The sequence below is a fragment of the Podarcis filfolensis genome, assembly GCF_964270895.1.
Source record: "Podarcis filfolensis genome assembly, chromosome: 14".
Taxonomy (NCBI): domain Eukaryota; kingdom Metazoa; phylum Chordata; class Lepidosauria; order Squamata; family Lacertidae; genus Podarcis; species Podarcis filfolensis.
Window position 1 is genome coordinate 27,755,160 of NC_139616.1, and position 24,123 is coordinate 27,779,282.

A 24,123-nucleotide genomic window follows, 5' to 3' on the forward strand; every position below is an offset into this window, starting at 1 on the left:
GGGTTGCTCTTCCGGGGCGTCAGGGAGCCGCTCTATCCGCCTCTTTTCCCCTTGGTGCACGAGGAGATGGGGCGGAAGCGGCAGCAGCAGCAACGGCGGCAGCGGCAGCCCCGGCAGGGACCCCCTCACGAGGCCTTCGCGGAGGCGGAGGATGAGGAAGGCCCCGGCGGCGACTCCGGCCCCATCTCGGGCGGGGACCCGCTCCGCGGCCACTCTTCCTCCTCCCCCGTGAAGGACGCGGCGGCGGGGTCGGCCGAGCCGGAGCCGGGTAGCGGCAGCGTCCGGGGATGCGGCCAAGTCCGGGCCTCGCCTTCTCCTCCGCTGGCCATGTGGGACTTGGGCCACTGCGACCCGCGGCGCTGCACGGGGCGGCGGCTGGCAAGGAAGGGGCTGGTGCGGACGCTGCGTCTGGGGCAGCGCTTCGGAGGCGTCATCCTCAGCCCCGCCGCCACCCGCTTCGTCTCCCCCGCAGACAGGTGAGCGGGGCCGGCGGAGCTAGGAAGGTGTTAGAAGAAAAAACTGCTCCCTTTTCCCTGATGGGGTATCCAAGAGCCCGTATAGAATCCTTATGTAGGTTCTCTATCGGTAGAAAATAACAGAGGCCAAGCAGAGAATATGGAGAAGCAAAGGAGCTAGTAAGCCGGATCTTTATTAAACTGTTGCAACAGGGTGCTCACTCACCACATGCAGGAAAGGAGGAGGACCCAGAACATTGGTGTGCAAGCAGTTATATAGACTTTTGAAATTGCCTACCCTGTAGCTCAAGATCACACCCCAAAACGTCATACATACATCACAGAAAGAGGTGATCCCCAGCAGAAATTTGTGTGTGTTGCTTCTCTCCTGTCAGCCAGGATACCTGATAATGCTTTATATGATTGCCTTTTCTGGGTAGCCTGGCCATTCCTTTGAGATGGTAAATACTCAGTTCCTGAATCTCTTACACATATTGATAGTTCCAGTTACAGATAGGTAGCCGTGTTGGTCTGCCATAGTCAAAACAAAAATTTTTTTTTTCTTCCAGTAGCACCTTAAAGACCAACTAAGTTAGTTCTTGGTATGAGCTTTCGTGTGCATGCACACTTCTTCAGATACACTGAAACAGAAGTTGCCAGATCCTTCTATATAGTGAGAAGGTGGGGAGGGGTATTACTCAGAAGGGTGGTGGGAATGGGTGATTGGCAGATAGCTGTGATGAGCCTGTTGACGACTCTTAACGACTGCAATAGGTCTTACAGGAAAAAGCAAGGGGTGAGAAGGTGAAAAATGGCTTTGTCATGTATAATGAGATAAGAATCCAATGTCTTTGTTCAGACCAGGTCTCTCCATGGTATTAAGTTTGGTAATGAGTTGCAATTGATATTAAGTTTGGTAATGAGTTGCAATTGATATTAAGTTTGGTAATGAGTTGCAATTGATATTAACATATTGATAGTGTTAAAAGAAAATATGGAACATGTATTAATATCAATAAAGGTCAAGCCCTTACGTCCTTTTTAGATACTTGCCAGACTGTATTTATAGGCATCTAGAGGAAAGGGGAAGCCAGCAAAGACAGGAGGAGGGTTTCTGCCCGGTGGAGGGGAAAAGGCAGGACCTTTAATCATGCTATACCTCAGAGCCACTCAACGGTAACGTTGGCAAACACAAGAAAGCAGCTCTTTACACAGCTGGTAATAAACTCTGGAATTTGCTCACTGAGAGGCAGTGATAGCCATCAACTTGAATGATTTTCACTGAGGATTAGACAGATTCATGACAAGCCTATCAGTGGCTTCTAGCCATAATTGTTTTGTTCTGTCTCCATTGCTGCCTCTGAATGAGTGCTGTTGTGTTCATGCCCTGCCTGCAAGCTTCCTTGAGGCATCTGTAAGAACAGGCTGGTCCAGCTACAGGGCTGCTTTCTTCTTAGTGCTCATGTGTAGCCTGTAAGACTGATACTTCAGGGTTGAGGTGCGTTCCCAGCCAGTGTTCTTTTTGGGCTTTGTTCAAGTGGATGCTTCCACTAGCTAGTGAGCTGATGAAACTTCACAGCTCACTAGCTAGAGGATCGATGTAATGTTGCTGAGTCCTTGGTCATTCAGATTTGGCCACATCCAGTGTCTTCGCATGAGAAGTCTGGCTTGGTGGTCTTGAGCAACTCACATCTGCTATCCTAACTGGATCCCAAAGCAGCTCCAGTGGGGCGAGAAACCAGCAACATCCTGGTTTGAAATTGCTGTTGCTGTGTTTTTAGACAGATTGTGGCTCAGAATGGAATTGCGGTGATTGACTGCTCGTGGGCAAAGCTGGATGAGACGCCGTTTGCCAAGATGAAGGGAAGCCATCTCCGCCTGCTGCCCTTTCTGGTGGCTGCAAATCCAGTGAACTACGGCCGGCCATGCAAACTCTCCTGTGTGGAAGCATTTGCAGCTACTTTCTACATTGTGGGTGAGGCTGGAAAAAAAGCTTGTAGGTCTAATTCTTTGCTGTAAAGTGGACTGTATGAATACATGCCTGTCTGTGTGCAGCCACGCCTTAGTGTCAAACATATTTCCTTGATGACTGGGGCAAGTTTGAAAATGTTCTGGGGGTCTGTGGCATCTGCTGAGGAATCTGGGGTCTGTTCTCTCCACATTCCCTCCCTTCTTTTGAGCACCGCTAATAGGCTTACAGCAAGGTGTATGCGAATGTACACATTGCTCAATTACATTTTAAGAGGGACTTCTGTCATTATTTTGAGCTACCTGCCTCTGTCCCAACTAACTGATTAATTGGAGAATGTGGCAAGATTTCTGAGTGACGCTATAAAATTGTCACCATAGGTCTTAACGTACCTCACAATGTCTGGACAGTTTTATCCTAAAGTACCTCTTAATATGTTTCATTAACTGTGTTGTATTTTGATCCATGTATACAATGCACTTTTTATGCCAATGAAGTAGATAGGTAGATATATAGAAACTTATTTATTTCAGAATGTCACCAGCAACTAGGAGGTATGGGGCTGGACAGCTTCTTTGCCTGCAAAGTACCTTGTAATTTTTTTTAAAATGCAGACTTTCCTGTCTTTATTTTAGGATTCTCTGATCTTGCCATAATCCTCTTACAAAAATTTAAATGGGGAAACGTGTTCCTTGATTTGAATAAAGACCTCCTGGAGAAATATGCAGCCTGTAATTGTGAAGAGGAAGTACTGAAAGTTGAACAAGAGTTTCTGGCTCATGCCCAAGAAAAAGAAAAAGAAGAAATAGGTAAGAACCTACTGACTTTTACTTCTGAGGACCTTTGAGTCTTCTTAAACAATGCCTTGACATTGCCTTTGTCTCCCCTGCACCTCCATGGTCAGGAAATCAAGTGGTGCTCAGTCAGAAAGCTGCTCCATTCTTCTGGGATGAACATATGGGATCAGTCAGCCACATAACTTGGGTGCCCCGTAGGAGTGTGGGGAATCCCCAGCATAGAACTATACTACATCACCAACAAAGTGTTCCACATAATCCCATACATTATAGAAGACAAGACAAAACAATGAGTACACCTGGAGAGAGACATAATTGAAAATACCTCCACCACAGCTTACTCATTCCTCCTCAAAAAACTAAGGAAAATCCCCCCAACACTAAACAGGTTCACACAGAACATGCTTAAAGCATGGAAGGAAGAAGCAGCTAAACTGTCCTCAACCCCATCTCCACTAATTCCCCTGGCACACCACCCACTATTCCACCACGCAGCACAAAACCTCTAGATAAAAACCTGGCAAGCCAAAGGCTTATACCACCTAGCAGACTTCTACAAAAATAACAAACTCATATCAACGCAAGAAATAAAAGACAAATTAGGGGACACCGAAATGCCCTGGGCTAACACACCACCAAGTACATGCCCTTTTAAACAATCCGGTAGTAAAATGAGCAGCAACTAGGCCCTTGACAACCTTCAAAACCTCCTCCTAACAACAAAGGGCTGGTATCTACAATATACAAAATACTGCTCCAAAATCCCACAAACCCCCTCAACGTAATCAGAAAACAATGGTTCAATATTTGTTGTTGGAAAAGTGAAATACAAGTATTAAATCACCTCAACTCAACATTTAGAGCTTTGTTATGGCAACACTAACACCTTGAGTTAGGCCTAGTAGCTCATTGTCAGCCAGTGATACTGGTCTTCCTTGATGCAGTAATTATTGTCAATATAAAGTCTCTGCCCATCTCCCCTGCCCTCAATGACTACACCAGCTGGACTAACAAACCAACCCCACACTCCTAAGTTACCTACCATCAACTGCCTGTGGCAATTATTATTGGCATTGTACTGGTAAATTATTGTATATTGATTTTACTTTTAAGTCATCTTGGAATGATTTGCATTCTGAAAGATGGGATGTAACTGCATACATATGGTTCTAGAGAAGAAGAAAAAACTTGGAATAGCTTACCATCCTGCTTTTTTCTCTCCACAGACCCCTTTGATATTGACTCTGGAAAAGAGTTTTTTAATCCCAACAGGCCTGCCAGAGCTTCAGGGTAAGATCTTCAGGTTTGCAATCCTAAACCCACCAGGGAACAAGTCCATTTAGTGGGGCTTACTTCTGAGTTGACATAGCAGTAGTGTCTCATTTTCCTTTTCCTTCTTGGTTTGTATTACACTGATCTCTGTTCATAGAATAACTGCTGGTGATGAAAGTTCCGATGAAGAAACATCTGAGGAGGAGGAGGATGATGATGATGATGATGATGGAAAGAGTAGCAGCTCAGAGGACCTGAATGCAACATGTGCTGCACACAGCAAGCCAGCTGTGTGGGGAAAAACTAAAAACAAACCAAGGTTCCAATCCTGAGCATTCTTACAAGAAAGTAAGTCCCATTGAACTCAGTGATGGGGTTTGCTTTTAAATAAAGCCTGTCTAGGATTGGGCTTGACTGCACTCTGCTCTGGTGACCCCAGTGGGTTAAGAATATATACAGAGTTGGTTGAGAACCTGCTTCTGTTGATAGCAGTCCCCACTTACTGCTAGCAAATGGGGCCTCACTGTCTCTCTTCTGCTGTAGTGGCCGTACACTGCAACTGTGGCACGCTTTTAAATCACAATTTCAACTAGTTTCTACTAGTAGAATATGTTGTGATGTTGGAAGGAAATAAACTGGGAGAGGTTCCCTGAAAGTAACGCCTCCACCTCTCAATTCGGTACCTCTCCTGATACCCGAGAGGCTGTGGCCTGGTGGCTGGGAATGCAGATGCTGAATGAGAAGCTCCAGCTGAGATGGGCAGGCACCCTGACCCTTCTTATACTGCTGGGGGTGAAGAACACAAGGGACTACCTTGCTGGAGCAAGGCTGGACTCCACACACACACCCCTCCAGTGCAGCTTTCAACAGTGGCTAATGAGCTGCCTCTGGGGGATCAGATGGTAGCAAAACAAAGGTGGCTGAAATTGTAGTGTTACAAAAGCACCCCCAGCCCATTGCAGCATTTAACCTGTGTCACTTGTGCCTTGATACAAAAAAAATTCCTCACTTTTCAGGCAAGAGGAAAGATGAAACTGCACTCTAAGTTTCCTTAGGTCACCAGTGGGGTGTGGGACAGTAGCCAGTGAGAATATCACCAGGATAATGAAGCTACTGGGTCTGACACATGCATTTTCAACCCTTCAGTCTCTATTGTCCAGCTAAAAGGATGCTTTGATGTGAAGGAAGGAAATCCTTATATGGCAGTGTTGAAAAGCATACCCCTGCCCCCAACATGTATATTCATGGGAGTGGAATAAACACTAATGTACCAAACTTTGGTTAGTTTGTCCTTTCATCCTATTAAGCCAAGCAGCCAAATGATGCGCTATTGTATGTTGGATGCTTGAATACAGCAGTATGGTCACATGGAACTAACTACCGGTGGCTTTTCAAGATCTCACACAGATCTTTTTTACCTCCTGCTGCCTGGAATGACCATGGCATGATATCTCTCCCAAAGCTATTGAATGCCCGCAAGAGAGGTCACTCCAAAAGTGACAAGTATATTAAAAGAAGAAAGTGAGACAAAAAAGCTTTATAGAAACAAGTTTATTTACTCTAAACAGCAACACAGACAAAACGCCATAAACACAAAGGAAGTGATGCAGAATCAAGATGCTGGCTGACTTTGGATCTGGAGGCTTTTAAGCAACAACAACCTAATTTATTATTGGTAGAAATCAAAAAAGGGGGTGGAGGGCATGTTTTTCTTTTTCTTCTTACAGCCAAGTAGAGGCAAAATATACTTCTAAACAGTTTAAAGCATGCCTGCATCAGAAAGCAAAGAAACTAGAGATACTAGTGAATTTATAGAAGTATAAAAGTTTATAGTTTTACAGCAGTTGAAATACTGACATCAATATTAAAATAAAAGCAAGTTTTACATAACAATCAAAAATACAAAAGACTGAAGGAAGAGACCCTGTATGAAAAAACGGGGGGCAATTCAGCAAATTTAGAACTGTATACAAGTGGCGAATATGGAAAATGGCACACATACAATCCCCTCCCCTAAGTGACTATTAATTGTACATAGTGACAATAGATTTGCAAAAGTTTTGTAAACAAGTTCTTGCCAATTAATCCCTTCCTTTAAGATGCTGGATGACAGGAGCTTATGATGGTGCAAACTTCTTGGCTTGTGCTCGAACCCTCTTTTCATATTCCACTCTGTTTTGGCTAAAAAGAGAAAGGTGACTTGACTTTTAAAGATCTCTCTGCATGAGGCATTCTGTATCAAGCCCATAGCTTGAGATAATCAAACACTGAAGACCCCACATGCAGAATACTCAGAACACTGGGATCTAACAGATCTCCCAGGAGTTGCTGACTGGAGATGGAAAGGGGTATGGATATGAATGAGGAAGGTGTCATTTTTACAAGCAACATGGTTAACATAGGTGAAGCACTTCACAGAATCAAAGAATTGCAAGGTTGGAAGTGACCATGAGGGTCATCTAATCCAATCCCCTGCAATGCAGAAATCTTGCAGCCCAACATGGGGCTCAAACCCACAACCCTGCGATTGAGTGTCTCATGCTCTACCAACTGAACTATTTCAGCCCCTGCTACTTGCACAGAAGCCTCACTGGTGCCAACAGCTCCTTCCTAACACAAACAATTTTGGAGGAAGGGTAGCAATTCACTCCTGAATTGCTGAATTCTGAAGCAGTTGCCTCCTGCATTTTTAAAACCCTGCATTTTTGTCTAGTTTAGCCCCAAAGCGTTACACAAATGCTTACCTACTATGATTGACAGGGAAAGAGACACGGTGGATATTTGGTTCTGTCTTTTGAGAGGAAGTATCAGTCTACTGTGACCTCAATTGTCAAGGGGTATCACATCAGAGCAGGTGAAGTCTACTCACCAGTAAATTGTGTAAGCCTCTGCTTGAGCTGGGTCCTGAATATTTGGTTCATTTAGGAGTTCTTGGATTCCTAACAAGATCTATGAGCACAGAAGAAAAGAAACACCCTTCACGCAAGTATTGTTATAAAACAGATTTTAAGTCTGCATGAGAAAATGCAGTTAAAACATGAGAAGCTCCCTGTGTGGCCACAATGAATTTGAATCAAATATATACTAAACCATTTTTATTTTAAATCAGATTATTTAGCTTAGTTATTCAGTGCTCTCTAAAAATAAAGACAGAAATTCCACTCAAAACAGTTTTTTAAACATGAATCCAAGATCTTTCCAAGTACACTGAATTATATCCTACTGTTCCAATGATGATTTGGGGTGTACACGTTGGCTTCTCATGTCATGGAGAAACATGGACTGTAGCCAGCTGAAGTCCACCCTGAGTGTGACTAACCTTGCACACTGAGTTTGACTAACATTGCACGCAACTCATTGTCTTGCTTTCTGGAAAGCTCCAGGCAGGTAAAGTCCAACCCTAAGTATGTTTATGAAAGGGACTTGAGTTCAGGGTGCAAAGCGACTGCAGCCTCTCTCTTTGCTAGTGTTCTTATGGAAACTCTAGATTCCACAATTGTTTTGCTTCCCATAGCAGTTATATGTTCTCTAGAGCAAAAAGTATGATGGCCACATAACCAGAAGTTTTGGGCTATGTTTCAAGGCAGCAAGACTCCCAGGTTAACTGCAGCCAGATGAGTTAACTACTTCCGCCACAATGTATGCATGTTTGCTCAGGAACTATGTGAATCAACAGCTGCCAGGGAGCACTGTTCACTGGTAAGATATATGCTTTGGATGCAGAAGGTCTCAGGTTTAATCTCCAGGTACAAGAAATGCACAGTAGGTGAGACGGAAGAATTATCTGCCTGGAGAGAGACTGCCATTCAGAGCAGGCAATACCAGCTTACTGCATTTCTGTGATTTTTGCCAAGAAAAGGGGCACTTGGCTCAATTTAAACCCACCCAGGGAAGTGTCTATCCCAGCCTCCTGTAGCCCTTTTTTTTGTGTAGAGAAAAATGCATACCTGTTTAATTGTGATTGCAGGCCTCCAATCCTTATCCTCTTCTAGGATGGACAGACACACAGTGCCTGAAGGGTACACATTTGGATGAAATAAGGGTGGCTCAAATTTGCCTGCACAAAAGAAGACCTAGTTCAGACATAAAGCCAAGCAATTATGTGGAAAGGCTTCATCTGTCATCATGTGACTACTCCACTGTAGGAGAAAAAAAAACTTTTTGCCATCACACAACTTGTGCTTTCCCAGGTTGCTGAATCAAAGGAGCCTCAAGTAAATTTATTTGCAACAATCACACTTGGATCAACCAATCAACACACCACTCATCACTCTCATTCAGGGGATGCTGTTTGAGAGCAGCTGTTGCTGTCATCACCACCTACAATTTGAAGAACTGCAGCTTAGGAGAAAGGCACGCACACACCCGCTTAAAGTGGAGGGAATGGAGAGCAAGTGAGGGGAAAATATTTCCTCTGGATGCATTCATAACAAGACCAAGTGAAACATTGAAGCAAAAAAAGAAAACAATGAATTCAAATAAGGGCAACAGGCAATGAAGCCTAGAAAGTAATATACCACTTCTACTATGTTTATTTATATACCGCCTTTTACCATCACAGGGATTCAAGGCAGCTTACAACTAAAATAGAAACAGTGAAAAGCATGGGGGGGGTGGAAAGCAATCATTAAAAAAAAAATAATCAGTAGAATTAAACTTTAAAAATTCATCTCTCTATCCTCATTTTAAACCAAATGGGAAAATATTAAAACAATTATTAAAATATTTTTCTGCCTGTTGCACAAAAGGTCATTCAAGGCAGTTATTAACAATGTTAAAAAGAAAAAACTATTAAGAGCAGCAAACTTGGAGCAGCCCAACATCTAAGGATCCTTGGGGATACCAGAAGCTGTGAAACAACAGCACAGATTTTGCTTGTCACTTGAGGGCCACTTTCCAGAGCTTCTATCCATAAGAAATCAGGGCAAAGGAAATAATGAAGACAGAGCTCCAGTGGTTCAGGACAATTTGTTCTCCTATTCCAGGGACTCCTAATATTTGTACAGGCAAAAACAAGGGAGAAATCTGGTAGAGAAATAATACATTTCTTCAAGTACTTTTAGATCTGACCACTGTTGAAAGCATCCTGTGAAAGGAATGGATTTCACAACACAGGTGGCAAACTATTGTGTTGCTAGGGTCACTACATCATTTAACAACCTTAATCTGAAAGTCTTTCATTATTTTGTTTACTTTGCAAGATTCAAATACTGCTTAATCAAAAAATACTTCTAGGCAGTTTATATGAGTTAATCTCACTTGACTTACATTTTGGGGGTGAGGAGGGATAATCATCCTTGAAAAGCATCCGTAATTTAAATAAGCCTCCTTCCCATGGTGTCTGTCAGGAGAGCATAGCATAGGTTAGAAATATTGAGTGATCTAGGACCAAGCTGCCTAGGCTAGCATACTCTCCAGAAGTGTATAATGAGAATATCAGGCAGCTACAAACACACACATATATACTTCAAGATAGACAACTAATGCAGCAAAGTATTGCAAATCCACTGTGAAAGATTTACACCAGGTTAAAATATTGTTTCTCTTACAGCCGCTTTAAATCTCCCTCATTTTAAGAACATGCTAACATTTCTTTCCATACAAGCCTTTTTAGCCTATTCTACCATTACTGAGTAGATACAACTCCAGTCTTGCCAATACAAACTTTCCTGTTAAGAGTAGAATGACAAGAATTATGAAAAGCATCTTCATGCTCTCCAATGGAGACACCTGGGCCACTCAATTCCATTGCATTGAGAGTTTATTAGGAGACAAGCAGCAAACTGTTTCAGAACAACCAATCAAACATCCAGCTGAGAAATAACTAAGACACAGATTGACGATTCCTTTTTGCGGTTAACAGTAATTTTGGCGTGAATGGAAATTTAGTCATTTAACTCGAAGTATTTTTCACGGATGGGTGAAATCATTTTGATATAACAGAAGTACCCTTAAACTAGTATAGACCAAACATAAAATACTATCTTCCAAGAACAGAACAGTAATGTTGGTAGGCATCCAAAACCTTACCCCTTTCTTTCCTGGAATAGCACATTCCCAATTCATGAGATTCATCGTACCATCTGGATTTTTTGTTGGTACTGCTACAAAACCCTAAAACAATTAAAAGGTTAGCTGAAGATGATGTGAGATATCACGGCAACATACAGTGTGTGCTAGTGAAAGGGCTAGTCACAGAACCTTGTGCTCCTCCAATGTCAGTCCTACTCACAGTAGGCCTATTTAAATTAATGGACATGGCTACCTTAGGCCCAGTACTCTTAGCAGGTCAACTTTGAGTATGGCCAACAATGGCTATTACACTGTTTAGGACTTCAGACTCACTGTGGCCGTGTACATACTTTATCAGCATGATGAAGACATTCAGAGACTAGAATTTCAGAGAGAAATCAAGTGCATTTTTATGCAATAGCTAAATGATCATCTTTGTTTATTATTTGTTGTAGAACAGAAATGTGTAAAATATTGGTTGTGGCTCACCACTAGCCAGTTTCTAGTGAGCCACTGATAGTATCCAATAGCTGCTTAGAATTTTGGAAAGAATACAGGCACTTGCCCTGATTAAAGGCACTCAGGGTGCCTTTGAAAATCATTTGTTTACAATGTGCAGCTTTTTTAAAAAACAAAATAACTTAAAATGTGTCTCTTCAAAAAATGTATATATTATTCATTGGTGGCTATTTCTATTTAGCATTTAAATACAGATTCTACATACTTTTTACTAATGCAATATCAAGTACTGTGCTTATTCACTTATTATCAATTATTTCATTTTTTGAAAAAGCCTCTCTGCTGAGCTAATGGTTCTTTTGGAATGTTAGAACACCAAAAAGGGGCTGGAGTTATGCCGGAAACAAAACCCTCCTCCTCTTCATCTTCACAGTGGGAGATGCTGCCACTTACAAACGGGTGGTCCTTCCTCCAGGCTTTCCTCTCCTGCGCAAGTCGGCTGAGCGCAATCCCCGACATATTCAAGGTCCTTCTGCAAGACAAAACAGATGCCAGTCAGGGCAGCTGAAGTTTTCCGCATCGCCGCCACCGAATGGGCCGCAAAAAACCGTCTTGGGGCGACTTTGCCACCGCAGCCCCGGAAACTGTCAGCCTTCCCGTCGAGGCGAGGCGGGGTGGGGGGGAAGAGAAAGAAGGATCCCAGGACCCTGAGCCTCCCGCCGCTCCCCGGGCGCTGCTGCTGCTTCCCGCAGGCCGCCGCCTCCTCCCTCCCCAAGTCCAACAACCGGGCGGGCGGGCGGGGGGAGGAGGTCGGAGGAGTACCGCGGCCTAGGAGTCCCGTGCGAGCCTTAAGAGCATCGCCGCCGCCGCAGGAAGGCCCGGCCCGGCCCCGGAGCAACCAGCCCCGCCTCGGCGGAACACGGCTATGGGCCCGACCCGGCCTTCTCCTCGCCCTGGAGGCGGAGCGCGAGCAGCCAGGCCTGACCTTGAGGGACCAGCGGGAGCCCCGGGAGGAGGCCGAGAAGGCGGCCGCTCCGCGGGCTGAGAGGCCTCCGCCGCGCGTTTCCCTCTCCGCCTCCGGGCTGCCTCTAGGCCCAGTCCGTCGCCGCCGCCTCCTCCGCTTCCCGCTCCTGCCCGCGGCCTCTTCCTAGGCGTCCTCCCGCCAAAGGCCTCACCGTGTAGCGGCCGCAGCAGCAGCTCCCGCGCGTGTCCCGGATTCAGGCGACGGCGGCGGCGGCGAATGACCCGGATGTTCCCTACTCGCCTCCCCCCCTTTTGTCTCAAGCCTGGACTTTCCCTCGCAGGAAGCGGAGCGCGTCGGCGCAGCCTGTCCCTCGGCGCGACCCGTCCGCCAAACGGCGCCTGCGCGGTGCGCGCGCACTTCAGCGCCACGGCCAGGCCGGGAAGCTCAGAGCGGGCCGACTCTGCGCGGGTAGAGAAGTAGGTTCCGCCCAGGGGCGGGGCAAATTCTCCGCCAATCCACGGAGCTGGGCAACCGATGAGCCCACCTCTGGGGGTGGGGCTGGTTGCCATGATGACGGGAGTCGCTCTGAGAACCCGGATGGGGCTCGATTGCCCCTCCCCTCCCTCCCCATTGGAGCTTGGCTGGGAAGCTCCTCCCCCACAGCGGGCCACACGTGGAGAACACCGGGGCAATCCTGCCAGATGAGGGAGGATAATAAAAAAATATGTAATAAATGTAGTAGTAGTAATGCTGCGAGGCCAAGATGCGACCCTCCCTGCGCGACCAGAGCTGAAAAACCGTCTTGGGTGGGTTGGCTGGAGCAGCAAGGTTGGAAGCCGTACTCCAGCTGCGCCCTGAAGAGGCTGGGACACCGCTCCGACACCGCCCAGCAAGCGCAGCCCGAGAAACCAAGACCCACAACGGCAGCTTTGTTAGAAAGGAGACGTTTATTTCATGCACTTTACAAGGAGCGAGTGTAACGAAACTTTTCTTTAAAACATCCACACATATCAGTAATATATTTGTTCCAGAAGTGACACAGCCACCTGAAAACGAACTGGAGATGTCTCGAAAGGGACTCCTCTAAGAAATATTTCATTTTGTTCTGCTCACAGCCAGGCCAAAAGTACAGAGGTGGGGAAGGGTGCAATGCCAGGTGTCAAACTGCTGCAAAAAGTACTCTTCAAAGATAAAGAACTGGTGCAAAAAAGAACTATTGCTAATCCACTGTCTGGAAGATAAGATTGTACCACATTTTTTTAAAAAAATAATAATTGATGTAATTGCTTCCCCCACCCTGGCAGAAAGCAAACTGGTGGGTTGGAGGGGAGGCACAGGAAGAGCCTAATTTCAAACCAGCCTCTCCTCATCAATGTTTTAAATGTTTTAAATGTTTTAAACGGTCAACCTTTCCAGAGCACAGAGGAAGGCAGTGATGATCTCACCTCTCATGTTGGTTGGTCTACCTGGGAAGTTTTAATGTAGGAAGAACCCTCCTGGATCAGACCAAAAGGCAACCAAGTGCCCTTCCTGGGAAGCCCTCATACTGTTGTATTCAAAGGCACAGGAGTGCCTCTGCTCATGGATGCACTACACAGCCCCCCTGACTAGTAGTAGCAATAATTCTAGGTTTGTAGTTATGTTTTAAAAAGTAAAGCATGCATCAAGTATTCGGATTTGCTTCCTGTCCGGGTGCACAGAAAATCTAGTCCTTTGTAAGCACAGTGAAAACGCTGCCTTTGATAAACTTGGCCCCAAGCAATGACCTGTTTTCTACCCTATGGAAGGACAGAAAACACACTTTCCCACACATGACATTTCAGTTTTGTAAACGATGGAGTGTTCACAAGCAAATGCATCTTCTTGATTACGGCCCCACTGAGATGCAAGCAAACTTTCATTAACTTGCATTCAAGTTCTGTGGAAAGGCCAGCCCTTGACATTCCTACTGCATGACAATTACAGCCAGGTAGCCCTTTCAGCCCTCGTTTTTGGAGCAAGTTGTCACAAAGCTTGAGGCACCCATGTTTCCCTAAGTAAATGCATTACCAAATCTTAAACGGCAGCTCTAAAGCAAGATTCAGAGATGGCCAAGATAGTGAAGGAGCACTGAATAAGCAAAGAACCACTTCAAGGCTTGTTTCAAATCCATTTTCTGTTTGCAAGCAGGTAAAGTAGCCTAGGCTGTGAAAAATATCTTAGTTCAGCAACAGCACTAAAAATGGAATTTGAAGGAAGGTCCAAGAAGTAGACAATGACTAAACTTGGACTACAGCCTTTCAAAGGAACTCAATTTCTCCTTGAATTCAGGTGTTAACTCACATGCAGGAAACTACTGGTTTTAAGCCAGAGGGAGTCCATGCATCTCTTTCTAATGCCATACCAGTCCTACCCTCTGACGGTGACTGATTTTGGCTGTCTGCAAGGGAACCCCTACATACAAGTAGCAATTGCACAGAATCCCTGATGGTGTGGATGTCCTATGTGTGAGCATAGTTTGGCCCTAGTCCTATATCACTGTGCAAGATCATTTGCTCCAGAGACCAGCATACTATCAGAAAGAACCTTGAAATGAAACAGAGGCAACAGCTGCCACGCCTGGGGTAGGAGAGCATGTGAATGTTTGGCAACACTCAACTTTGTTAAGTGGTAGCTCTGACAGTGAGAAAGGAGTGTTCTCCCTTCCACCCTCTACAAGGACACAGCAGGCCTCGGGTCGATCTCTCCTCTTGCGACAAAAGCAATTTTCTCTACTCATTCTACTCACCTTTTACTAAAATATGTGAGAGTCAGGGAATGGCAGCATCTGGGTGTCAGGCCATGGTTGTATGTGTGCCTCTAAACTTATCTTTCTTGCAGGGGAAAGTGTCTGAAATGGGGTATGTTTTTTCCAGACTAAATGACAGCTTATGGCAGCAAGGGATGGGACAGACAAGACAGAAAGTTGCATGGCTAAATGAGCACAGATGTAACTGAAGCATCTATTTCTTTTGTTGTCAGGCATCATTGCAGGGCCTCTTGCGCCTTGAGAATCAATGATCTCCTCGGGGGGGGGGGGGGGCTTCAAGCCCCTTGTTTACATGAGAAACTTCACATTTGCTCTCCCCACCCCCTTTTAAATAAATAATTGACATTTATTTTAAAAAACTGAGTAAAATGAAGGCAAAGCTGAGGCTAAACTACAGCTGAGCAGTGCAACAAAAGTTGTCTGTGTCCACTTTAGTATTTCAGTGGGAATGGGAAAGTTTGCCTTTTTAAGTTGCTGAAATCTGTCCAGTTCTCCAAGGGGGGGGTGTAATTTGCAGAATGCATAGAGACACTAACACACTGAAGTGAGGAAAGTGGCAAGTGGCTGAAAGGAGCACCTGTTCTCTCCCCTTAAAGAACGTGAGCAAAGAAGCAGAAAGCACCTGGGTAGCCCTTTACCTGCTGTCCTCTACACTTCATGGTATAGGGTTTTTGATACAATCTAAAATTTGTACCAAAGAAAGTGATATTCTGCAGTGCCAGTTTAAATACTTCCCCTAATTTTTAAAAGATACCTGGCTTCCAAGTTTCAGGAGCCTACAGACAAGTAACAAAGGGAAAAGGAGAGAATAAAAGGCCTGAGGTGGCAGTTCTGGGAGACAGAAGCAGAGCCACAAAGGATAGGAAAGCCTAGTCTGGCACCCACTTGCTTTCTGAGCTCTCCTCTCACTGCCTACATTACCCATCACGAGAGCAAGAAACCTGTATTTTTTATTAAGCCAACAATGGAAGCTGAGGTTCTCAACATGCTAAGCTTTATACCACAGACCACATTCCACAATCATGAAGAATACAAAAAGATTCCACACTTGCAAGGTTAAATCCTAGGATGCAACTTAAATTTCATACTGTTCAACATGCTAAAACTTTTTCTGTGTTCAGTAAGAAGCCAAACCAATGCAGAGAGAAAACCTTGCCTGCAGCCAAAATTATCACCCTGACAGACGCTGGCTTCAGCCCCTTCCAAAGTGTCTCCTGATGCTTTCTGGCTTTAAAGTCAGAGGGAGAACAAGAGGAACATCAAAAATCCCCTCCTCCAAGGACATAAGGGGACAGTGGCAGCAAGGTGGGAAATCCCACCCCAAAGCAGCAAACACGTTCACTGGCCACTTGATGGACAGAGTGGCTGCTTCTGTGCTCCACCTCCTTCCACTCACCATGTTTTGCTGCTGCCCCCTCTCAAGCCTGAAATTTGTGTCAGTCAAATCCTTTACTACTTACAGCAAAAACATTCAAAGGCAGTTTCTGGACAGGCATGTGCACCACCTTTAAGGAAAGGCTGTTTGGAGATGGAGGCCTTTCAAGCCAGCCACTCAGACTGCCCTGGCAGAATGCGTCACAGTAACGGTGGGGCCTGAAGGAGAACAAGGCCTGTTCAGCCAATTCAAGAGCCATCTTTGCATCTGCATATATGTGTGCGTGCACACACACATGCACACGCAGACACACTCGCAGTACCATTTCTTTCTACGTACATGAAATGTGATCTCTTAGCACATTGGCGTTCGCTTTACAGTAATCAAACACAAGATGCCTAAAAAAGTATAAAAGTAGAAACATTTCACCCTTCAGAAGAATTACATTTTAGTAAATTCATTTCAATGCTAACATCTTAAAAAAGACAAACGGATTACTCAATGTTGAGGAGGGCCTTGCAACTTTCTGTGCAGACCAGTCTCCATGGCAAAAGACAAATGGCCCACTTGCTGATCTACTGGGCAGAAAAGGTTTGCCAAAAACCAGATCAAAAATGCAGGCAGACAAGGGATGCTCAAGATTGTGAGGACTCCACACATCTGAATGAATGGAAAAGGGGTGTGTATACACACAGCTTCTGTGAGTTGCTTAATGTAAGTTAAAATATAGGTAGCATGTTAAGAGAGCCTCAGACAAGCAAGGGCTCCTCTCTGTGCTCTATGAAGCAGAGAGATCTGTATATACTCCTTTAAACCTATTTTCAAAAGACATGCTAATGGTTTCATTTAAACACAGTACACTAAAAAGCTCCAGTTGTGTTTCTTCACATTTACCACAAGCCTCTCTCAATGAAACCACAAGTGTTATTGACAGTACTTGCCAAACATCAGAAGGAACTGCATAGATAAGAGAATGTAGAAATGACTGTAAACATCTGTTAAAGAATCACAATAATTCCTGCCTTCAGCTGCACAAACTCTGATGCTTTTGAGCACAGAGATTCTCATTCCCAGCCTTCATGATGGAGCACCCATGAAGACTCAACCCCCATGTCTATCTTCAGTGCTGTGAGTCCACGGGGGTAGCAATACTTGCAGGCATTTCTAAAAACAAAGAACGCAACTTTGGTGTGTGTGTGTGTGTTTTTCGTGTGTGCACACATGTGTGCAAGGCAAGGTATTTGCCAGATTATTTTTGTTTAACTGGGGCTTCAATCCTAAAGCGTAGCTAAAATTGGAGGTTAACCTTTGCAGGAGCAAGTTACCTGGAGAGGAAGGCTGTCCCTAGAGATGTGGGCAAAATAAGACCTTCTTCCCAAGAAGAGAATACCCTCTGGGTACTGAAGCAAGCAGGGTCGGGAGGGGGAAGAAGATGCACCCCTCCCTTAGTCTGGGCTAGTGCATTCTTACAATAGATCCCCAAGGAATGTACAGCAGCCGCCACAGTCAACTGGAGCTGCTTAAGGATGTCTGCCCACATGTGGGCTGTAATTTATTCATAGCACCAAGTATGTTGACCTTGAACTGCCTACAATTATTAAAACCCAAATTGTTTCCCTACAATCAGCAAAGCATCGCTATATCTCTTCGGAAGGAAAGCATAGAGTGAAGTCAAATCTTCTTTCCATGGGATTAAGATCAGCACAACCGGGCACCAGAGCCAACACAACCCCTCTTGCTGCTGAAGGCAGGCATCTGCAAGCAGCCAGCTCCAGCTGCAGCACCACCTTCAGGGTTCAAAATCCAGAACTACAGAAATGGTCTGAACAAGCGACATCCTCTTGGTGCCAAGCCTCTTCGTGTGGCAATGCAAAGGAAAACTTGTCAGCATTCAATACTGGGGCAGAGTTACATCCTTGAACCTCGCTCCTGCAAGATCTGGAAGGAAACAAACAAAAAGTGGTGAGATTCTGCATGGTAAGGTTCTCCAGCAAGACTCACACAGTGGAAAGACTCCGGCATTCTTGAAGGCAAAACCTTAAAACAGGCAAACAAACTGATTTTGTTCTCTGACGCAAGACACCTTAGAACATGATGGTGAACTAGGCAGTCAGCTGCTACTCAAAACATAGGAAGTTAATTAAGGGAACTGCCAACAGGCCAGACTCACCCATTCCCTACAAAACTAGCTAGGTTGTACAGCTAGGCCAGTGTATGTGAGTGGTCCAGCTCCCAGTTTGAAAAGAACAGTTGTGGATTAAAAAATGGGCCATATATGCAACCAACAGCTCGTTTTGCTGATTATGTTCTCACTAAGCGTTAGTGGTAAGAAGTGTTTGAGAGTAGAATGGACTCCCTCGGAAGGTGTGGGCTCTTCTTCCTTGGAGGTTTTCAAGCAGAGGTTGGATGGCCATCTGTCAGGGATTCTTCAGCTATGATTCCTGCATTACAGGGAGTTGGACTAAATGACCCTTGGAGATCCATTTCCAACTCTACAATTCTATGACTCTATGGCATTTATTAGTATGACATTTGCAATCTGCAAGTAGGGGTGCAGCTACTGGAAATCCCCCTCCCCTCCGAAAGGTTAATTCAAGTGAACAACAGTTGTAGATCACAACCTGAGGCTGCAGAACCATGCCTGCCTGGGTTCTTTGCTCCAGTTTTAATACCCTCCCTTTAGTGCTTATTTTATTGTTTTTCAAGTAATGAGGATGTCTTCAGTAGCCAGTGTGCTAGATTTAAAGTTTCTAATACAGTACAGCCTGTCTGCCTTTTCCAAAGAAAGATGTACAAATACCCCACTTTCCGGTGTGTTCAGTCATCAGTGTCTTAGTTTGTGTATAAACAATATTGAAGGATTACCGGTATGCACTTTAATTGGGAGGGGGTACACTTCACTCTCTTCTTTGAGGCAGAAATGTGTAACACGTTTTTAGACAATCATAAGGTCCCTCTATCAAATTTTCAGCAATTGGGATCCAGTTAGTGAGATTTAATAATTCCATGGTATAACTTCACATTCTGAAGGAAAGATATGTAAATATCCTGGCTTCATAGATTTTTCTAGCAATTAAGTATCTTGCCCTGTATCAGGGTTGGAGAACCCTTTTGGCTGCCTCCTCCCTGCCTGGAACCTGGGTGATGATGACATCAACTACCAGAAGAAACCACCATAAAACTCCAGGTCACTTTGGAGACACCTTGGCCAAGAACAAGAAATAAAGGTGTTGCTGTGGCAGGCTGTGCACTCTGACACTTCACAGGTGGCCTCGGCTGCCCACAAGCTGCTGCCTTCCTCCTCGCCTGGGGATGTGCAGTACAGATCAGAGGTACTTTTCAGCCCTCAACTGAAGGACCTGGGAAGGGCACTCAAAGAGCCACATTCCAGGCCACTATTTGTGTTGCTTGAGGAGGACGAGGACTAAGGAGAACTCAGTGCAATGGCTCTGCCAGAGAATCAAGGAGCCTCACTCCTTGGCTTCACCAAGCAAGGATAAGATAGTTCAAATAATAACATGAATCATTATTATTTTTAAAGACCCTTATCTGCTTAATAGCACTGGCATGTTGGGAACCCAAAACATCTCAGGGCAAAATACCCCTCGTAGCCAACACAGTGTATGTTGATGTTTCAGCACTGCATCATTTGGCCAGCAACACCTGCAGTTTCCACTAGGCCTTTTCTCCTCCAAAGAATTCCCAGGGACCTTCTCTGCAAAATCCTCACCTGTTTCTCCTCTTTGCATCAGCACTGATGAAAATGGATAGCGTTGGCCTTGAACAGGGACAAATCCCCACTCAGGGCAAGCAGGGAAAAACACAACATGCCTTGCTTTTACTAGATTGTCGCTGGGGAAATAAGAGTCAACAACACATCAGCTCCATTAAAAACAACTCAGGACCTTGATTGTGGAATCCACTAGGTAGCTTAAGGCCAGTCCCTCACACAGTAATGCAGGGCTTTATATACTTGGAGGAGGGGCACACTACGGGTGTGTGAAGCACAGGGAATTTCCAGCCCATCCCAGTGCTGCTTTCTGGTAGAGCCGCCACTGGAAAAGTTCACACCTCCTGACTCAGCCTCCTGGCATCCTTCTCCCCACCTCTTTCTCCTTTCATCATGGCAAAACAGGGAAGGTGTACACACTTTTGCTCACTCAGCAAAAGAACCAGACCAACTTTCTGCTACAGCTCTGGCAGCTGTGGTGACAATCCTTCTGCTCCTTTTGAATCTTTAGGCCAGTCTTGAGGCTGGTCTGCAAACATGAGGCTGTTCCCTCCAGAAAGCAAAGAACCAAGATTATTTTTAAGCAGGAGACTCCTCTTGGAATGAACCTACTGGATCTAGTCTACTATCCTGTTATTACAGTGATCAACCACTGTGAAGCTCACAAGCAGAATATCGGTGCAACAGGTGCACCATCTGCCCACTTACGCTCCCCAACAACAGCCTCCAATACTGGATATGGGCCTCATAGCTATCTACAGTCTCCTCCTCCTCCATAAATCTGTCTAATCCTCTTTCAAAGCCATCATCTTGCAGGAGTGTGCACTGTGTTAGGAAGCACTTGCTTTTCTCTATCCCGAATCTTCCAGCATGCAGCTTCCTTGATGACCCCTCTGAATTCTAGTATTATGAGGGAGAAAGAAACTCTATCCACTTTCTCCACAAACACAGAGTTCTTTCCAATTTGTTTCCCCTGCTCTCATAGCAGATGTGAAGTCTGCACCCAAACTTAAAGAGAAAGCAATTGTAGACATCTGATTGAAGACAATGTTTCATGACATGCAATCCGGAATTCCTGAAGGCGTACTAGTTAAAAAAAGAAAAGAGCAAGCAACCCAAAGTCTGTGGCCATCATAGGAAGGCGACTGCAACCTGGCTCAGACCTTTCGGCCCCTACCTTCCCCTGGTTTTCTAAAGTGCAAAGCAGATGGGTTCCCTGGTGGAGTCTTGCTTTCCTCCCTGTGAGAAGAGCCACAAAAACACATTTCCTCTGAAGAGGACCAACAGCAGCAGGAAGTAAAGGAGCCAACACACAAGTGGACCACTAGGCAGTCTAGGGGCCTACGGCTACCCGGCAATGGGGTCAAGGCAGCAACTACAAACACAAAACAAGATGCACCAGTGGGAGAGGCTGGAGGGAGGACAGGCAGGTGGGTGAAGTCCTAGTGCTCACCATGGCATTCACACTTAATCTGAGTCATTCATATCGTAATCCGTCTCTTCGTCTTCACTCTGAGTTTCATGAAGCAAGTGCAAAGAGCAGGAAGGAAAGGAAAAGAAAAGAGTGCAAGGTGAGTAAAGTATAAACGTCCCCAGGCTGCCTGAGAGAGGATTCATGGCTTCTGCTTGGTGATCTTTGGACAACTGGCCCATTCACTTCAACAGCTGCCCTACACAAGAAGATCCAGGAAAGTCTGGCCTGGATTTGTCTTAGCAAGAGTCTTCTGTCCAAACCAGCCCCTGAATTGTGAAGGGTGACCCAGAAGAGTCTTCTGCGGGTTTATCACAGAAGCAATCCAACAGTGCAGCCAGCCAGCCAGCCAATCAATCAATCAATCAATCAATCGCTGGAAGAGCAGCTACAACGCAAGGAAAAAGCCACCACAGTTGTGAAGAGGGCAAACCACCACTGAAAACAGCTGTCAAGCTGCCAAGCAGCAGCAAAACACCCATATCCAGTGTCAAGGACCCTCTGGCACAGCAAGGGACATGGCGCACAGGGCTGCAATAGGTGGGTGTGTTGAAAACAGAGTGCCTCACCTTGCACTAGAGTAAGTCACTGGTTACCATCCCATAGGTTTCACATCCAGAAGAGGCAAATAGTTTATGGTCAAATCCCACCTTTTGGTGGCTAAACATTACTAGCCTGGAAACACTGGAAATTGAAATTTCGTCCACAGACCCAAAACAGTATTTCTAATTTATGTGCTTTCATGTGAAAGCAGTTTAGTAACTTTCAGGGTGTCTGGCTCAGATGCTGTAATTCCATATTCCCTCTTCCTTTTGTCTAACTTCCCCCAACCAACTTTTTTTGGTTAATCAAGATTGGGCATGGGAGCCCGAGTTGTTTTTTTGTTGATATATTTAAAAGCAAACTCTTAAGGATGTGCATAAGAGGCACCTCTCTCTTCAAAAGAACTCCACAGAGAGAGATGCCTGTCCCTTTGCCCTGTGTCCCAGCCACCATCACCCCACCCCCATACAACCTTTCCTGATAAACATCCAAACAGTTTCTTAGCTGGTTAGCAGCTGCTCTGCAGGGTGTGAGCTGGAGAGCACTCATGCCTGCAAGGACACCTGGATTCCACCTCATGTGCCAGAGGTCTTGTTGAACTATGACTGGCCATTAGTGAAGATGCAAGAAGCTGGGCTTCCTCGTGTCTGCGGGCTCTGCCCTGCACCTTTACTAATTCATCCAACTCCAACATCATCTTCCTCCTTCTCAACAGGCACAAATCCCAGTATGGCCACTTCTCTCTAGCATGCAAATGCCACACAATGCAAGAGTGCCAGATGGATACAAAAAACCTTGCCTTCTATCTGTGCCCTCTTCATTAATTCAGGACTTCATGCAAGGATCTTGAAGCTTAGATCTTTCTGAACGTCACTATAGCATCTGGCACATCATTTGCACCTTCAGAAACAATCACTCTACAATCTGGCTGTCTGTTTACAAAGCCAAAGGCCAAGGGAAAGCATAAGGTTGAGAGTGAAATAGGACAGTGAGACAGAAATCGCACATTTGCTTCCAAGCTGCCTGGCACACTGTTTGCCAGCTTCTTGGACAACAGCAGCAGCAGCTTCATTTAAAAAGGTGCAGATGGATGGAAGATGAAGGGCCCAGTGCAGAGAGGATCTCCCAGGGAGGGAGGCTGGGAGAAGAGGGGGAAGCTCCCAGGTAAGAGCTGTGAGGTTTCACCCATCTGTATGTGGAATAAAGCTTAAGATATAATTATGATAGAGAACCTTGTTATTTTTCTTCTCCTCCTCATCTCTTTCTACTTCTTTATTGTCTTCTTTTGTGTGCCTATTTATCTTCTTTTGATTAGTTTGGCTTTCATTGTATTTTATGTTGAAAACTCAATGAAAAATGTGCAGAGGGCTGGCATTAACTTATGCCCATGGCACAACTGTGTTAATTAACAATTATACATGACACCAGAACCTTGGTTCATCTCAATCGACTGTAGCCTGGCGCATCTTGGGACATATGCCCCTTTGCCTTTCTCTCCCCCATCCCCGGGAATTCTGACCCTTTTGTCTCTACTGAATGCCACATGACATGAATGAAGGCATCCTGATTTTAACCGCAACAGAGGAGTCAGACAATAACATTGGCAACCAAGGGCAGGGCCTCTAATTATAGTCCTGTCGGCAGAGTGCTTTCTCAGGCCAGAGGGAAATTTCTCGCTATGATTTATGGAAAAGCTAGGAGTAGATCAAGGGACTGTTTAACTCAGTGGGGGCTAAGACAGCCAGAATTGGGTTCCACGTCGGCCCCAGGACAGGAGATATTAGCCACACACCGGACTCTCACCACTTTCCCGAAAGTAAGAATATCATTGACATTATTGATCGTTTCACTAAAAGTGTATTTCAGTAGAAAGTCTTTGAATTGTGTAGGTGGGGGGAATTCCTCAGAGCTCCACTTTGCCTCTTTCACCTTGCACTCACAAGGAAAGCTTTTGCTGGATTTAAGGCCATGAAACTTTGGGTACCTCAAGTTGGAAACTGGAGAGAAAGAGAACCCTGAAGTCATGGGATACCCCTACATTTGCTTCTCCCAACACAGGGCATCTTAAATTCTCCAACTTAGAGTTATGGGTGTGTTAGAATCATAATCAAAAGCACATGCAAGTCTATAGACTGTATTGGCCCGAATATAAGCTACACCCAAATATAAGCTGCACCTTTAAAATGGGAGGGAGAAAAAGAAAATATACTTGAATATAAGCCGCTCCCATCCTTGCTGCTTCTGGTTGCATACTGGGCAGGGGGGGAGCTGTGCTGCATTGCCAGCGG

At 45.2% G+C, this 24,123-nt stretch overlaps 3 protein-coding genes across 7 annotated transcripts in view; 1 reads left to right on the forward strand and 2 right to left on the reverse strand.

Moving 5' to 3' along the window:
* Positions 1-42: 42 nt before the first annotated feature.
* TSR3 (TSR3 ribosome maturation factor) lies at positions 43-5,639 on the forward strand. 2 transcript variants are annotated; one of them, XM_083587186.1, is made up of 6 exons: positions 43-476; positions 2,237-2,430; positions 3,060-3,233; positions 4,448-4,511; positions 4,651-4,841; positions 5,510-5,639. In XM_083587186.1, the coding sequence occupies exons 1-5, from the start codon at positions 67-69 to the stop codon at positions 4,823-4,825; spliced, it is 1,017 nt and encodes a 338-aa protein (XP_083443312.1). In that variant the 5' UTR covers positions 43-66; the 3' UTR covers positions 4,826-4,841; positions 5,510-5,639. The 2 variants fall into 2 exon arrangements, with proteins under 2 accessions (XP_083443312.1, XP_083443311.1); XM_083587185.1 differs by lacking the exon at positions 5,510-5,639 and having other exon boundaries at positions 4,651-5,148.
* Positions 5,640-6,029: 390 nt separating this feature from the next.
* UBE2I (ubiquitin conjugating enzyme E2 I) lies at positions 6,030-12,370 on the reverse strand. Of its 3 annotated transcripts, none has more exons than XM_083587188.1 (7): positions 12,140-12,370; positions 11,418-11,496; positions 10,524-10,607; positions 9,762-9,834; positions 8,441-8,550; positions 7,363-7,442; positions 6,030-6,674 (listed from the first exon to the last, which is right to left on the reverse strand). In XM_083587188.1, exons 2-7 carry the CDS (start codon positions 11,481-11,483, stop codon positions 6,611-6,613), a joined length of 477 nt encoding a protein of 158 aa, XP_083443314.1. In that variant the 5' UTR covers positions 11,484-11,496; positions 12,140-12,370; the 3' UTR covers positions 6,030-6,610. The 3 variants fall into 3 exon arrangements, with proteins under 3 accessions (XP_083443314.1, XP_083443316.1, XP_083443315.1); XM_083587190.1 differs by having other exon boundaries at positions 11,950-12,141; XM_083587189.1 differs by lacking the exon at positions 12,140-12,370 and adding an exon at positions 11,787-12,006.
* A 486-nt stretch (positions 12,371-12,856) lies between these two features.
* Positions 12,857-24,123, reverse strand: part of PDPK1 (3-phosphoinositide dependent protein kinase 1) — a 43,519-nt gene continuing 32,252 nt past the window's right edge. For both annotated transcript variants that reach the window (XM_083587181.1, XM_083587180.1), the window contains one exon: positions 12,857-18,029. In XM_083587181.1, coding sequence (XP_083443307.1) covers positions 18,000-18,029 — 30 coding nt within the window. In that variant the 3' untranslated portion in view covers positions 12,857-17,999. The remainder of the gene's footprint in view (positions 18,030-24,123) is intronic.

Excerpts from the sequence above, each read along its gene's own strand:
- TSR3 (XM_083587186.1), top strand. The coding sequence starts at position 67 with ATGGGGCGGAAGCGGCAGCAGCAGCAACGGCGGCAGCGGCAGCCCCGG. Across the intron at positions 477-2,236 it reads TTCGTCTCCCCCGCAGACAG|ACAGATTGTGGCTCAGAATG; the intron begins GTGAGCGGGGCC and ends CTGTGTTTTTAG. Across the intron at positions 4,512-4,650 it reads AGGCCTGCCAGAGCTTCAGG|AATAACTGCTGGTGATGAAA; the intron begins GTAAGATCTTCA and ends CTCTGTTCATAG.
- UBE2I (XM_083587188.1), bottom strand. The coding sequence starts at position 11,483 with ATGTCGGGGATTGCGCTCAGCCGACTTGCGCAGGAGAGGAAAGCCTGG. Across the intron at positions 10,608-11,417 it reads GGAGGAAGGACCACCCGTTT|GGTTTTGTAGCAGTACCAAC; the intron begins GTAAGTGGCAGC and ends TAATTGTTTTAG. Across the intron at positions 6,675-7,362 it reads GAGGCTTACACAATTTACTG|CCAAAACAGAGTGGAATATG; the intron begins GTGAGTAGACTT and ends TTCTCTTTTTAG.